The 17,085-nt window shown below is 43.9% G+C and overlaps 2 protein-coding genes across 3 annotated transcripts in view; both read right to left on the bottom strand.

Annotated features, from left to right (window-relative positions):
- Nucleotides 1-6,322, bottom strand: part of SNTB2 (syntrophin beta 2) — a 99,574-nt gene extending 93,252 nt beyond the window's left edge. The window contains exon 1 of the mRNA XM_032612180.1: nucleotides 5,722-6,322. Coding sequence (XP_032468071.1) covers nucleotides 5,722-6,301 — 580 coding nt within the window. The 5' untranslated portion in view covers nucleotides 6,302-6,322. The remainder of the gene's footprint in view (nucleotides 1-5,721) is intronic.
- A 9,396-nt stretch (nucleotides 6,323-15,718) lies between these two features.
- UTP4 (UTP4 small subunit processome component) overlaps nucleotides 15,719-17,085 on the bottom strand; it is a 32,878-nt gene continuing 31,511 nt past the window's right edge. The window contains exons 16-17 of one of the 2 annotated variants that reach the window (XM_032611856.1): nucleotides 16,801-16,911; nucleotides 15,719-15,919 (exon numbers count right to left, since the gene is read on the bottom strand). In XM_032611856.1, coding sequence (XP_032467747.1) covers nucleotides 15,803-15,919; nucleotides 16,801-16,911 — 228 coding nt within the window. In that variant the 3' untranslated portion in view covers nucleotides 15,719-15,802. The remainder of the gene's footprint in view (nucleotides 15,920-16,800; nucleotides 16,912-17,085) is intronic. The other variant, XM_032611857.1, reaches the window with a different exon arrangement.

Raw genomic sequence — 17,085 nt, 5'->3', positions numbered from 1 at the left:
AAATGCAAATCAAAACCATGATGAGGTATCACCTCACACGGTCAGACTGGCCATCATCAAAAGGTCTACAAACAACAAGTGCTGTAGAGGGTGTGGAGAAAAGGGAACCCTCTTGCACTGTTGGTGGGAATGTAAATTGATACAGCCACTATGGAGAACAGTATGGAGGTTCCTTAAAAAACTAAAAATAGAACTACCATATGACCCAGCAATCCCACTACTGGGCATATACCCTGAGAAAACCATAATTCAAAGAGAGACATGTACCACAATGTTCACTGCAGCACTATTTACAATAGCCAGGTCATGGAAGCAACCTAAATGTCCATCGACAGATGAATGGATAAAGAAGACGTGGCACATATATACAATGGAATATATTACTCAGCCATAAAAAGAAAGGAAATTGAGTTATTTGTAGTGAGGTGGATGGACCTAGAGTCTGTCATACAGAATGAAGTAAGTCAGAAAGAAAAAAACAAATACCATATACTAACACATATATATGGAATCTAAAAAAAAAAACCAAAAGGTTCTGATGAACCTAGGGGCAGGACAGGAATAAAGACACAGACGAAGAGAATGGACATGAGGACACAGATCGGGGTGGGCAGGGGGGAGCTGGGACGAAGTGAGAGAGTAGCATTGACATATATACACTACCAAATGTAAAATACATAGCTAGTGGGAAGCAGCTGCACAGCAGAGGGAGATCACCTCGGTACTTTGTGACCACCTAGAGAGGCAGGATAGGGAGGGTGGGAGGTAGATGCAAGAGGGAGGGGATATGGGGATACATGGTTACATATAGCTGATTCACTTTGTTATACAGGAGGAACTAACAAAACATTGTAAAGCAATTATACTCCAATAATGACATTAAAAAAAAAGAAAATGAGATCCAATAAAATATGTATACACATTAGAAAAAAAAAAAGAGCCTGCATGCTGCAACTAAAAAGATCCTGGGGCTTCCCTGGTGGCACAGTGGTTGAGAGTCCGCCTGACGATGCAGGGGACACGGGTTCGTGCCCTGGTCCGGGAAGATCCCACATGCTGCGGAGCGGCTAGCCCGTGAGCCATGGCTGCTGAGCCTGCGCGTCCGGAGCCTGTGCTCCGCAACGGGAGAGGCCACAACAGTGAGAGGCCCGCGTACTGCAAAAAAAAAAAAAAAAAAAAGATCCTGAATGCCACAGTGAAGATGTCACACGCAGCAACTTAAGAACTGGCACCGCCAAATAAATAAATTAAAACAACAACAACTTAAGCTGGACACGATGCTCTTTCCTAACCTCTTCTGGAACACTTTTTTTTTTTTTTTTAATTAATTTATTTATTTATTTTTACTGTGTTGGGTCTTCATTTCTGTGCGAGGGCTTTCTCTGGTTGCAGAGAGCGGGGGCTACTCTTCATCGCGGTGCGCGGGCCTCTCACTGTCGCGGCCTCTCTTGTTGCGGAGCACAGGCTCCAGACGCGCAGGCTCAGTAGCTGTGGCTCATGGGCCCAGTTGCTCCGTGGCATGTGGGATCTTCCCAGACCAGGGCTCGAACCCGTGTCCCCTGCATTGGCAGGCAGATTCTCAACCACTGCGCCATGAGGGAAGCCCTGGAACACTTTTTGATGTGTAGTCTAATTCAAATATAAATTCTAGAAGCTTTCTGGATAGACCCCATTTCCAGCACACAAGATACAGTAAATTCAACATACACTATAATAGAAGAGTAGTCACCCCTTCACGCTGAGAATCTGTGAATTTCAGCATATCTTAATATCAGTGCTAAGAGACATTAGTCAAAACTACTAGCACACAGTTATTAGCAAGTTTTAAGGTTCTGAACAGCAAGTGTGAAGGAATAGGAAAAATCAGAGGGATGAAAAACTAAATGCAAAACTTAAGGATAAAAAAGTTGATGTATACAAGAGATGACCGGAAAACAAGATTAGAAAAAGGTGTTTGCATGCAAGTGCAAACTCATTCTTGAAGTGTTCACCTAAAACAACTTATTCTTACCATGTATGTCTTTTCAAGTAAAATGGAGCCTTGGATTTTAACAACTTGTTATCCTGGCTATTCTGAGAGTGCCTGGTAACTCACAGCATACCTTCATGACCTAGTCCTACCTTCCTCATTCAGACTTTGTTTTCATTACTGTTGTTTACTGCTGTATTCCCAGTCCCCAAAAAGGCTCCCAGCACATAAACTGTCAAATGAATAACAACCCTGTAAGGAGGTATTATTACTATGCTGGTTTTACAGATGAGGAAACTAAGGTGGAGCAAGGGTGAGTAACTTGCCTAGGGGTTACAAACCACTAGCCAGAAACATACCCAGGTCTAGCTGACCATAAAGTCCTCATTCGTCCTCTGCCCTCACTGGGCAAAATGACTTCTTCCTGTCTCTCACTTGTGTCTTTACTGGTGGCAGCTTTCTCCTTAGGGGAAGGCTCAATTCAAACTTCAACTTTTCCATCAGCCTTTTCCTGGGCATCCTCAACCTCTGATGCCCACGACAGTCTTCCATAGATCTCTCCTTCCTTTGGGCTGCGCCCTCTCCAGAGTTCTATTCTCACATGCTTTTAACCCTTTGCTGTACTATTTCTTAACTCTCTCTTATCTCAACTCCAAACTTCTTGAGGGCAGGAATCAGATACTATCTTCAAGCGCCTCTGGCACGTGGCAGAGCTGAATAAATGTTTCATGTATGAATGAATAATCCCTACAAATCCATGAGATAAAAAAAAAAAACCCTTAGCTCACTCAGTTCCCTAACCACAGGCAACCAGAGACTAGTTTTCCTTTGCTTGGGGGTGGTAAGGGCATGCCTGAAATTCCCTGCCCACACCACAAAACAGCATCACTGTGCTATGTTAAGGTAGTTTTTCAAGTTTTGAGACATCTAATGGAAGGACCATACAGTTCCAAAACTTTAAGGGCTAATCATAAAAATCCATCTTTTAAAAGTAGGCTTTGGACTTCCTTGGTGGCGCAGTGGTTAAGAATCCGCCTGCCAAGGCAGGGGACACGGGTTCAAGCCCTGGTCGGGGAAGATTCCACATGCCACGGAGCAACTAAGCCCATGCACCACAACTACTGAGTTTGCGTTCTGGGCCCGTGAGCCACAACGACTGAGCCTGCGCTCTAGAGCCTGGGAGCCACAACTACTGAAGTCCGCACGCCTAGAGCTTGCGCTCCACAGTGAAGAGTAGCCCCCGCTTGCCACAACTGGAGAAAGCCTGTGCACAGCAACTAAGATCCAACGCAGCCAAAAAAAAAAAAGAAAAAAAAAATAGTACCCTACCTGAGACGTGGCGCAGTAGTTAAGAATCTGCCTGCCAATGCAGGGGACACATGTTCGAGCCCCAGTCCGGGAAGATCCCACATGCCACGGTGCAACTAAGCCCGTGTGCCACAACTACTGAGCCTGCGCTTTAGAGCACACAAGCCACAACTACTGAAGCCCGAGCGCCTAGATCCCGTGCTCCCCAACAAGAGAAGCCACCGCAATGAGAAGCCCGTGCACAGCAATGAAGAGTAGCCCCCCACTTGTTGCAACAAGAGAAAGCCCACACGCAGCAATGAAGACCCAATGCAGCCAAAAATAAATAAATAAATAATTTTTTTTTTTTTTTTTTTTAAAGTGGGCTTCCTGGATGGGACACTAGCTCTCAATTTTACATGTTTGGTTCAATTAAATCACTGTTTTCAGTGATTTTACATATTCTAAGCAATTTTATTTTTATATCCCTTGGCTTGAAAGTTCAATTCCATACTTCCCCCACACATAAGAACAAAAACTACTTGTCTTTTACAAAATGGGAAAATAAAATAGAACCTATGTGTTAGGTAAATAGGCATTCAATAAATGTTATGCTGCCAGTTGTAAACCCTCCTTCTAAAAGCACATGTGGCCTATTTTAGTCTAATGAATATTGGGAAGCATTTACTAGATGATTTTCACTTAATTGGTATGAATACCAGGTTCAAATTATATCTAAACAAAAACTGGATTTTTTTTTAAAATATGGGGTAAAGAGTTGAAATGTCTGCCCACCACCACTGAGCATCACATAAATAGTACTACATTCAATATTCTGGCTCTAAGAATTTACAACCGAATTCTTAGCTAGCCCAATTTCAAAGTACACATTTATGGTAACAATTTTTTTACACACATACCACCCAAGCCATGATCTATAATTTTACTCCTTTTATTAGCACTAATTTCTGAGCAATGTCTAGCCCCACCTAAGTGAGATATAAATGAGATTTATAAATAGGATATTATAAAGGTGGGACACTGGAATTTCACAACTGGAGCACATTAAAATATTTACTTGCAAACTAACATTTTCCCAAACATTTACCAGCAGATTTAGAAAAAAGTGACAATCACTTTGCCAAGCTGGACTTCTGGCCTCTCAGTTTGATGATTGGCCTCTTCCTACCTCCACTCCCCACCCCTTCCCTTCTCTTCTTCCTCTGCTAGGAATACACTCCTGACTCATCTCTGCCTATGTCCATCACTTCCTTAGAGACCTGGCTCAAGATTCAGCTCCTTGAAAAATTCCTCGCTGACCAATACAATTTCCACTAACTACTTCCTAACTTTGCATTCCCTTGGCATTTATATAGTTTGCACTCCGTAATCTATAAATTGTAAGTTGTTTTGCACTTTTCTATCCTTTCCCCAACTAGACACCAAATAGACACATCATCTTTTATATTCTGTTCTATATAGCCAGCAATAAATGCTTCTTGAATGACTGAAATCATCAGTGAAAGAAGGCCGATTGCTCAAAAATTTCTGAATATTACCTCCAACATGTATGAGTCCTTCAAGTAGATGAGATTTAATTTTGAGATTTAGTAAATCATAAATTTAGTAAATCCATAAATTCATCACAAAAGACCCAAGTAACAGATCACATGCATACTTAAAGAATAATCCTAGCTATTTAAACGTAACTTGAGGTTTAACATTTCAGGCTTCTAATAAGCTTAAAGCCTTGAGGCCTGTGAATGGTAGGAAGCTGGCACCAGTCTCCTGCAAAAGGGGCAAAACTCTAGTTGGCAGTAAATGTTCAAACACGTGAGCGTCCACTGTTAAACAAGGCTCATTAACCACACAAACTTGCTGTTTCAGCTTTCTGGCTTCAATGACGTGCTATGATCTCCTTTGGTAATTGTTGAGAGCCAATGATGGGTTAAATTCCCATAAATTAACCAGCGTTTTGGTGGTTTGCCCAAGCATACCACTGGCCGGTGTGGACGAATTTTTTTTTTTTTTTCTAACAGACCCGCCTGCCCTGGGGAGCCAGAGGTGAGCGAAGAAAGCGCCAACCCGGCACTTCTCAGGAGGCAAACGGAGACCTCCAGAGCTTCGCTCCGTCCCCCTCTAGTTCTTAATGTCAGCTTATCGTGCAGAGGCGGGGCTTCCAGCACGGCTGCTTCTTACTAAATCTCAACCGAGTCTTCCTTGGGGACTGCAAGCCACACTTCGGCGGCTGCCCAACTTTTCCTGTAGGGAGCATCAGTTTTTCCATCCTCAAAGCTCCAGCAGACGGGGTTTGGGGAGACCCGGGCTACCAGTAGAGAGGAAGGTGAGGACCCGGGGGGCGGGGGAGAGGGAAGGGTCTGGCCCAGCAAAGCGGGTAGGGTGGCAGAAACAAAGTGAGCGCCGGTCAGCCCAGCACCGCCCGCCCGCCCGCCGGCCCCGCTCACCCTCCAGCAGCACCTCCTTGCCCGCGCGCTTCAGCGCCTGCACGGCCTGGTCGTGGGTGGCCTGGCGCAGGTCGGTGCCGTTCACCGACAGAATGGCGTCGCCCAGCCGCAGCGCCCGGCTCTGGTCGGCCGCCAGTCCCGGGAAGATCTTGGAGATGAGAATCGGCATCCGGTTCTCGCGGCCGCCCTTGATGCTGATGCCCAGGCCGCCCGCCTCCTGCTTCACCACCCGCACCCGGCGCACGGGCGGTGACGCGCCCGCCTCGCCCGCCGGACCCCGCGGCGGCGCGGGTGGGCTCGGGGGGCCCAGGCCGCGGCTCGGGCTCCCAGGCAGTGAGTCGCCCGCGCTGCCGCCGTTCGGGAGGCCGTTGAAGGCGGCCGCCGCGGGCCCGAGAGCGGGTTCAGGCTCAGCCGCCGCGGCGTCGCCCGTCAGGCTCAGGCTCTCCCCGCTCAGCTCGGCCACCACTCGGACCCAGCGCTCCCTCAGGAGCAGCTCCACCAGCCCCGCTTTGGTGGCCCGCGTCCACACCGCCATGGCCGGCCCCGCTCCCGCCGCCGCAGTCGCCGCAGCTACCCTCATTCCAGTCAGGCAGCCTCGGCGCTTCCCCCTTCCCGCCCGAGGGGGCGGGCCCGCCGCCACCGCGGCGATTCATTATTCATTAGGGGCCACGCCCACCTTCCGGAGGGGCGGGGAGAGGCCGGCTGAGCCGCTTCCGGGAGGTTAAGGAGTTGACCGCAGTGCAGTGGGTTACAGTTTACCGGACGTGGGCAGCTCTAGCGAAGTGGGGCTTGGACTCACCTTCTTCCTCGTACACCTCCGATCTCCCCACCCCCAACTCCTGACCTCTACCGTGCAATTCACCAGAGCTGCATGGGCACGGAAAGCAAAATCAGCTTCGAGAGGCACTTTGCAATCCTGCAAGACCGAGTTGCATGTTCACTTGCATTGACTGGTTCGTTACGTATTTACAGGATGCTCCGCAGTGTGCTCCCTTTGAGGCCTGGAGAGGAGCTGGATAAAACGTGCCACAGCTCAGAGCTGGCGGTCTAGTGGGGGAGGAAAATGGAGAACCAACCAACCTGATGTGATATTATGTGGTTAAGTGACATGTAGAAAACACCCTGAGAGCAGAGTAGAAGAAACATTTAGTTGGGCCTGGGGACAGCTTCACAGAGGTGACAGTGGAAGCTCAATAGTCCACCTAGGCAATAGGTCCAGAGGCATGAATCCAAGCATTTGTCACTCTGCTTTGTAATCCCGTTTACTTGCCAGTAATGCCAGAGGAGACCATATCTTCTTTAGCCCTGCAGCCACAATAGGTAGGCCTCAAAGATATTTGTCAAATGAGTTACTTAGGAAGATGCCAGAATTCCAATGTGAACACAGTACAGGGTCAGTGGAGATGGCAGAATATGAGTGTAAAAAGCCTCATATAACCAAATATTGGAGTGTTTGGACTTGAATTTGTAGATCTGACTTTCTCACCCTGGAGGCCTTGGCCTTATGTTGGAGCAAGTGCATATGAGCCTCCCCAGAAACTGCACACTGCAGGGCCTGCAGCAGCTTTTATACAAAGACATGGGTGATACAATCCACCTGGTTCTGCCAGTTTCATGGGCTGGAAGAGCTGAGGAAACTGAGGCCCAGAAAGCCAAAGACTCTGGCTGGAAGCCCACAGTGGAGAAACAGAGACAACTCAAGTCTCCCATCCTCCTGGTCCAGGGCTTTTAAAAACAAACAAACAAAAAAACATACCCCAGACCTCAAAGATGAGGGTCCAGAAATCACGCTGCTGAGAGAGATCTCAAAAATGTGAAGTCAATGAGCCCTCTTTCCTTTTTTTTTTTTTTTGGAAAGAAAAGCAAAATCCCCATATTTTCATTTGTTTGTGGGGGGGGGGGTGCCAGCAGAGGTAGCAAGTACCAGTTCCTGTAAAAGGGGCTATATACCTGCTTGCTCATGAAGTACATGTTGAAGCTTGTAAGCCATGTCCATGCACCACTCTGAATGCACATGCATGTGTGGGCGGAAACTTTCAAAGAGCCTCCTATACCAGGAGTTAAAACAATAAAAATAGAGACTGGAAAACACCAGAGCCCAAATGAAGAAAGAATTCAAAATGAGAAAGGTATCTTACCCAAAAAAATCATTACAGCAGAATCCTCTTTGCAATTAGCGGAGCAGAATTTTCCAAGCTGCAAGTGTCAGCAGAAGCTCAACCCTCCAGCCCTCTCCTAAATCAATTGCAGTTAGGCCAGATCGCTGTTCCGGCAGGTCTCAATGTGCTGAAGTGCACCTGCAGTCACAGACATTTCTGGCTTTGCTCCAGCTGAGGCGCGAACCCCCAGATGCCTGAGTTACGTGAAATTTCTGCTTATTAGAGGGCACCTGGCAGCTGACTCCTTAGACTATGAGCACAATTTTGAAACTTTTACATACGTAATTGCCCAGAGGTTGGGCACTTGAGGACACCTTTATTAGCAAAAGGGAAGTGCTGGAAATTCTTTCCAAAAGTGTCAAGACCTTTTGGTCAGTAGAATTGAAGGAAGTCAGCGATCTTCCAAATAAATAGTGAGGACACTTACATAAGGTAGTAATTTAATCCCGGGAAGAGGAAAGGTAATAGAGATTGATATTGGGATTACTTGGGGGTATTTACTTTAAAGATTATTTTCAAATATATCCATCAAAGTTTTCCAAACTATTGAGCTGTTCTGACAAGGTCTTGCATCAGAACCTAATTTTCCACATTCTCTTTCATCACTACAGATTGGCCAGATTCATCCAGTGTCTCCCAATGATGCCTTGCACATACCTGCCAGAGTCCATCCTTCCAAACACTTCCTGCCCCTTTCAAACACTTTCCCACCGAGCAAGATGTCATCCCAGTTGTCCCTGGCTGCCCAATTTGCTGGGATTTTTTTCTTTGAACAATTTTATTCTACGCCTCGCTTGTTCGTCCAAGTAGATTATAAAATACAGGAGGGCAGGAACCACCCATTGACTTCTTTTTGTTCCCCACTCTTCCAGAAATACTGTCTTGCAGAGAAGGAACTCATTAAACATGTGACTGATTGAAATTCAGTGCCTCCTGCGCTGTAGTCATTTCAAATAATCCCTCTGAAGGTTACTGGTTCCTTGCAGAGTGAAAATTACCATCTAGGAAATCTCAAGTAGTCAGTGGAAATCTACTTACTGTGGATAATGAAATCTGAAATAAAAAGGGTACACATCTGTTCCCACGGTTTCTTAGGGATGGCGAGACAAGCTTAGATAATTCTTTGAACAGGCGTGTTACTTTATCTACCTCTAAAAAAGGGAATGGCTGAGGTAATTCCCAATCACCTTCCATTCCTGTCACCTATCAGTAGGTATTCTCCTCTGCTCAAGCTGTTGTTTTCTCAGGACAAGGCAGGCATCATTGCTACTTCAAAATGAGGGGGTTGGATTAGCTCTCTCAGTTCCATGATTTCCTACAATTCTATTACTCAGGCTCTGATTCTATACTCTCTCAAAAGCCAGTGGTCTTTTTTTTTCTTCTCACTCATAGTAGACATACAATATAGCATGGTAATTAAAAGCACAAGGTTCAAATTGTAGTTTGGCCACTTACTAGTTATATGACAATGGTCGAGGGCCTGAAGTCATGGGCCTCAGTCTCTTCTTCAGAAAACTTCAGACACCTTCTACCTCGAAGTGTGGTTGTAAGGGTTGACTGGGGTGATGTCTGCAAAGTGCTTAGCAACACTGTACCTGATGCACTGTAAGAGTTCCATAAAAAGTACCACTGCTGTTATATTATTACCTGTTGACCTTTAGCAGCAGCAACAGTAAAACCTTTGGTTGAAACTCTCCAGCTGAGAGTCTACACTTTATCATAAAGGAGTCTGCCATAATACTATTTGACTGCAGGCTTAAAGGGCAAATGGCCAAATTAATTTCGGTGACAAACAGATCTTGTGTAAAGCTACACTTTGGCTGAAAGGGAGTACATATTGCCAAAAGTCCGTCAAAGGAAAGAATTAGTGGATCTGGGGCTGCTTCCAAGGTTTGAGTGTTGTGTAATTTCATAAGGAAAGAGGGCCCCAGGCAAAATTGCAGCCCTTAGCAAGCCTGAAGGTCATACCACAAAGGTGGCCAGATGCCAGAGGAACAAAAGAGCTGCTCAATTACTACTAAAGAAGAGGCCAAAGGGAGAAATAAACTTGTAAGATAACCAATCCAACATCCAACTCTGAAAAAGTACCCATGCATTCTCTTCCCCCATTAGAGGACAGTGAGATCAATTGTCCCTTTTGACAGTACTACTTTGCCTTCCAGGAGAAATATCCTAAAACGTATTTTTCTCTCCAGCACTAACATGAAGTGAAAGGGGAAAAGGTACATATATCCTTTAGCTGATGCAAGCGCATTTTAAAATTCATCCTGCCAAGATAAATCACTATCCATCTGAAACCCACAAAAATGGATTAACTATCTCAATGCCTTATAACTATGAAAACCCACATCTGCTAACCACATTCCTAATGAGAAGCAGCTGGTGACAGTTTTGTTGCTCTGTGACTTTCTTTTTAGGAAAATATTAACAAGGATATAACAAGAAGAAGGTTAGTTTCATTGAATTCACTTAGTTACGGAAAATCACTGGTGTTTTTTATTGACAGTCATGGAAATTACATAATTTCCCATGAAATTCAAATAAGGTCCAAAAATAAAAATCCACTTTCCTCCCATACCAGTTCTAACAGAATTTCCAGTGCCTCACAATAACACTTGTAGTCTTCTAGTCAGTGTAAACTCTCAGTCTTCATATACCATTGAACACCCAGATTGTGTTTATTGATGCCTGTGGCATTTCCAGGCCTTCCTCTCACATCTTTAACTTCCTCCTGAGTAAGTTAATGCAAACAGCCAACTGGGGAGGGATCACGGACCCCTTTGGGAATCAGCTGCCTGCTATGGACCCACTTCAGACAAATTCACATTTGTGTAAAACTCAGCATTCAAACTTGGGGGCTCACAAAGCTCCTGAAGCCCTTCCACAGACTCTGTTATGGGCTGAATTGTGTCCCCTCAAAATATACAGGTTGAAGTCCAGACCCACAGTACCTCAGAATGTGACTGTGTTTTGAGATAGGGTCTTTAAAGAGGTAATTAAATTAAAATGAGGTCATTAGGGTGGGCCCTAATCCAATATAACTGTTGGCGCAGAGATTAGGACACAGACACACACATAGGGAAGACCATGTCGAAGACTCAGGGAGAAAAGGGCCATCTACAAGCCAAGGAAGGGGGCCTTAGAAGAAACTGACCCTGCTAATGCCTTGATCTCAGACTTCTAGCCTCCAGAATTGTGAGAAAATGAACTTCTGTTGTTTAAGCTACCCAGTCTGTGATACTGTTATGGCAGCCCTAGCAAACTAACACAAACCGCCAAGTCAAGAACCTACACAACAGCCTGTTTTTTGCCTCCCTAACTTCCAGTCTCTTCTGTCCCTTACTTACACAAATGGGCATTTTTACTGGGCCATTCCTTTGAATCTGAGTGGTTCATAACTATATCTTCTACTGAGTGATAATTTTTAACCACAGTCTTCAAGGCCCACTCCTACCTGGCCTTATTTCTCACTATACATTGACTTAAGGGCTCTTTATCTAAATCTATTTATCTAATCTAGTTAGCTTTCCTCTGTGGAAACCACTCTATACTTACTTTTCCTAGGAACCTCCCTTGATTCTTAGTCACCCTCCCAGGTGCACCCAGTACTACAGCCTGCCCTTCAGCCTCATTTTCCTCCACTTCGGATCTGTGCTATGTTTCAGACATATGGAACTACTGGTGAACACTTGGAGAGGCTATGCTCTCGCTTCAGACCTTTGCACTGAAAATGCTGCAGGAAGGCCTCTTTTCTTCTCCTTTCCACGTTGCTAATTACTACCCAATTCTCAAGGACTATCTCCTACCTTCAACCCACCAGTTAGGTGCCCTTCTCTGTGCTCATCTCTAATGTTGATCAGCTTGTTTCTCTCCCCGACTAGGCTGTGAAGTTCTTGAGGGCTGAGATCATCTTAGCAGGCACTCAATAAATGTATGTTAAGTTAGTATTAAGTTCTAAAAACAAAGGACTGACACAAAGCTAAGCCTCAATATCTAGATTTGGGTACTTCCCCGGTGGCTTAGTGGATAAGATTACAAGCTTCCAATGCAGGGGGCCCAAGTTCGATCCCTGGTCACAGAACTAGATCCCACATGCATGCCACAACTAAGAGTTCACATGCCACGACTAAGGAGCTGGTGAGCTGCAACTAAGGAGCCGGGGAGCCGCAAATAAGACCTGGCACAATCAAATAAATAAATAAATATTTTAAAAAAAATCTAGATCTGTGCTGTCCACTAAGAAATCCACTAGCCACACATGACTATTTAAATTAAAATTAAAAAAACATTTTTTTTTTTGGCTGTGCCACACAGCTTATGGGATTTCAGTTCCCCAACCAGGGATTGAAACCGGGCCCTTGGCAGTCTGAACACAGAGTCCTAACCACTGGACCACCAGGGAATTCCCAGATTAAAATTAAATAAAATTTAGGGCTCCCCTAGTGGCGAAGTAGTTAAGAATCTGCCTGCCAGTGTAGGGGACACGGGTTCGAGCCCTGGTCCGGGAAGATCCCACATGCCGCGAAGCAACTAAACCCGTGCACCACAACTACTGAGCCTGCACTCTAGAGCCCACGAGCCACAACTACTGCAGCCCGTGCGCCTAGAGCCCGTGCTCCACAACAAGAGAAGCCACTGCAATGAGAAGCCCGTGCACCGCAACAAAAAGCTGCCCCCACTCGCCACAACTAGAGAAAGCCCACGTGCAGCAACAAAGACCCAACACAGCCAAAGCTAAATTAATTTAAAAAAATAAAATTTAAAATTCAGTTCCTTTGTCACACTAGCCACATTTCAAGTGCTCAAGAGCCACAAGTGTCTATTGTACAGCACAGATACAGAACATTTCCACCACCATAGAGAATTTATTGGACAGTACTGATCTACATCATAAAATGCCTTGAGATATGAAAGAAAAAGATAACACATTAGGAGAAAAAGAAGAGGTCATGCATATGTAATTTACACAATTAGCCAAATAGCCAAAACACATAAAAAAGTGAGCAATCTCATTAGTAAACAGGGAAATGCAAAGTAAAATATAATTTTTCACCCATTAGATGGGCTAAAACTAAAGTCTATCACTACAATGGCAAAGTATAAGGAAATGAGTGCTTTCAAACCCTGCTGATGGACATACAGCCAACTCCAAAGGACAACTAAAAGTGAAAGAAAATGAACACCGTATGGGTTAGCAATTCCACTCCCAGGAATTAACCTTAGAGAAATACCCCCATGTGAGCACTAGCAGATAACATACTAGGTTGTTCATTACAACACTCTATATGGTTTACACATAAGACTGCCCACAGAACTCACCCTTAGAGTTAAATCGGGTGCTCATCCAGAGCAAGAAATACTTAAACATCTTCTCTGCAGCCTGTGGAATGGAAAATCTTTTGCATACCATGCCTGCTAATCATATTTACTGGGTCCCTACAGCCAAGAGACCGTGGGGGAATAATTGTAAGAATGCCACCTGGGCTTTCTAATGAACCATTGTGTGACAATGGGAAATATCCCTTTCTTCTCCTCTTGGTCTCCATTTCCATGAGTATAAAAATGAGGCCGGGTGGGGGCAGGGGGTAAAAAAAAAAAATGAGGCCAAGGGCCACACAGTTTTCTTTCAGAAACCTTTGTGCCTTCCTCCCCCACTCCCACCCCCAACAACCTGAACAGCTCCTCTTTTATCTGCATCATATGTTTCCGTTCAGAACAAAGTTCCGTTTGAAGAAAGTTTCAATGCTTAAAAAAAAAAAAGCTTTAAAACCCTCCAAACTAGACGATCTCTAACTTTCTTCCAATATTCCAAGATTTTAGTTTCTCACAGTCTAATTTGCTGTAATCTCCCTGGTAAAGGTTGCATTATCCATTCAAAGATCCAATTACTAGCTACTATATGAGAAAAGTGAATTTTTAAAGCATTTGAGTCAGGTTAGCAAAAATGACCTTTCTCAAGTTGGTCTCAGATCAAAATTTTTCTGTAAAACTCGAGTATGAGCAGCAGTCTACAAAATGCCTGAAAAAGAAACATAACGCGCCTAGGTTACACAAATCCCTAAAGTAAAATCACCCTAAAACACATGCACCGAATTGTCCTCTTACTTATACTACTTTGCCTTCCCTTCCCGCAGTTTCTCTAACTTGCCCCAATCAGTTTCTATTTCATTTGTATTCAAAGTTCTCTACTTAGGAAGAATTTTAAGGCCCAAAGCTTTTACTTCCCATACCATTTATGGAAGTCCAAATCACTGGCTGGAAATGTTGCAAAGGAATGCTTTCTACTTTCAGACAGTTTTACTTCTTCACTCAGATGATCTGTGAGCCCTCTCCGTCAGAATTACACCCAACACAATCCACAAGGTTTCAGGATATGTTTAAAGTTACGTAAATCAAGTCTTAAACTAGATTCCAGTTAATAAAGAGTCTCTGAATTTATAGCTCTACAGTCAGGGAAAAGCAAGTGAGTTAATATTTAAAGCATCCTAGCCTCCCTCTGGTCATATTCACTGTAGATCAGTGACTTGAACTTTGGTTTCAATCACACAAAAGAAGACCTAAAACATTTCTTAGAAAGGGTAGGATCTTCCAGTCTAGTCTATTTGTAATAGACTATTACTATTTGTAATAGTGCAGTCTAATGCAGACTGGGAGAATATGTCTCACTAAGAAAATGTATTCAAGCAAGAGGAAAGGTATTTTACACAAATGACCTAAAAAGTTTGTTTAAATTACTCTTATCACTGTAAAAAACATAAACAGGTGGGGTAGAGAAGTGGCAACCATTATAAACCTTGCTGTCTCTCTTAGCAAACCTTAAATAGGCTGTCTTTTATATTATAAATTATTGGGCTCTGTTTCTCTCTCTTATCACCTCTGTTAATTCTCCTCCTACACACTTACTTTAAATTCCCACATTTTTTTTCCCTTTCCAAACTGGAGGGTGGGGTTCATCTCAGCAAAAATGCTTTTCATCAGCGATTTACCCATGATGTCATCAGAGCCCTCATATTTCTGTCTATTCTACAGCCCTTCACACTCGAAACAAACAAAAAACTGCACATACTGGGTTTCCACAGGCATGCAACAGAATACATCCACTGAGATGGGAAAGAAATCTATCTGCTTAGTTCAGGTTAACTTAGTTCTTCACTTTCTAATTTAAAAGATCACATTAAAACTAGTCAGTTGATAACACCCACAGGAATAACAATGTCAAAGCAAGCAGAAGAGAACAGAAATGGTGAAACATATAGCAGGCTATCTGGTCCCCACCTCCACTCCCACTCCATGAGAAAATGCCCAATATTTCCTTAACCTTTAGAACTGGCATAGAACATAAAAAGATGGTTAGTGGGGCTGATATCCCAAAACCTGATTTTTCCTTTCAAATAAAATTAATAGCTCTACCAAAGGCCAAGGGCATCTACTTTTCAGATGGAGCACTACAGTTAATATTCTTTCTTGAAACATAAGGCTGATTATCGCTGTCAGTAGTTAGGCTATCTTGAATAAGCAAGCATAGTTTCCCTGTCCTCAAAGGCAACTTGAGGCAAGTCCCCATTCCTTTGCACTAGCTGCAGGCTGGAGGCTGGCAGACAATGAAGGTCATCAGCTCTCTGAAGCCTCAAGCATGTGTTAGGGGATAGGAGGTAACTATTGCTTTTTTCCCCTGAGAGTGTGGTCTAAAGAACAAACAGGACCTAAACAAGTTGGATGACTTTGTAGCTAATTGGAACACTATTTCAACTACAATACCTTGGAGTTTCTGTTCGGTTTCAGTCAATGAAGGGAAATTCCTGTCCAGCATTTTAGAAAATAACATTCATAATGACTAGTCCTAAAGAATAACTTTGTTTTATTATCATGATTTGTGAAAACAGGTTAGACAGTTCAAGAAAGGACACAGACAGTGCCCTGTTTTAGGTCCCAAATTTCTTCTTTTTGATGGGTGGTGGCAGCTGAGCGATGATGTCATCCAGAGGCCGTTCTACTGCCACTAGTGTTCTTTCATCCAAAAGATCCATGAAGAGTAGAGGCTGTAGAGAGATGGTAATGATTCCACCAGGAGTTAGGTTCTGGGGCTAGTCCTGAATCGACTAACTAGGGCTAAAATGTTAGCCTCGTTCAAGCTGGAGGGGTGTAAATCTCTGACAATCCTTCCTGCCATAGGACTTAAAAGACTAGAAAAGTTGGGAGCTTTTATAACTGAATTCCATCATTTAAGATTTCAGCAAGATTTTTCATGTTTCTCTGTATGGAAAATCTGCGATTCTCAAATTTCTTAGGAATCAATGTTAACAGAGGGCTCTGGAACCTAAATTCTTGACAAATGGCGAGTTACAAATACATCAAGAAGTTAATCATACTTGAATAATTTACAACACCCCCCCACACTTAAAAAAATTCTGCAGACCCCCAAGAAAACGTTCCAGGGCGCCCAAGGAACTCTGATCCGAGAAGCATGAATATGGAACTTGTGAGTTGGCACAAACAGCTGTAGTACCATAAGCTCAATGGATATCTGTTCTAGTAGAGTGAAAAGCCGAGCCCAGAAAGGAACATCTAATAAATTCAATGACTTCCATTTGCTCGAAATTTATCTTGTGGAACATTCTCCACTGGAAGTCAAATTTAAAAGCCAGTTTTAACACAAAGACCCCAACTGAGCTGCACCATCATTTCTCACTACCCATGCATTTCATTTTGGTGAAGGATGATGTGCCTGCCTCTAATCTACTGAGGCGAGAACAATGAACTACAAACCTAAGGGACAGACAGTCTCAGAAAGGTCACTGGTTTCCCAAAACCAGGTTCTCTGCATGTAAAATGAAGGCACTCTTGTCCATTGTGGGACTTATTACATTTTGATAATATCACAAGGAACCAACCACCCAGAACGTAACGCAAAATGTATTACCTTATATTTCTTAGAAATTTTAAAGGCATGAGCTGTGCGCCTCCTGATGATATCTGATTCATTTGTGGGAGGCAGTGGATTGTAGAGTAAGGTTTTGTCATTTGGAAGAGGCTAAAAAGACAAAAATGTGTTGTTTACATCATTATTTTTTTTATTGGGTCTCTACAGACCAAAGAACAATAGTGATTTTTGGGGGGAACACAATCTTCTGTCATGTTATACACTTACTACCTCCCTGACTCTTCTTACTTCAGGAAGAAAGCTGGAGCCACTCCTGCAGCTCTA

Source organism: Phocoena sinus, chromosome 19, assembly GCF_008692025.1.
Source record: "Phocoena sinus isolate mPhoSin1 chromosome 19, mPhoSin1.pri, whole genome shotgun sequence".
Lineage (NCBI taxonomy): Eukaryota > Metazoa > Chordata > Mammalia > Artiodactyla > Phocoenidae > Phocoena > Phocoena sinus.
Note: the sequence above shows the minus strand (reverse complement) of the source record. Positions and strands in the feature narration are given on the sequence as shown.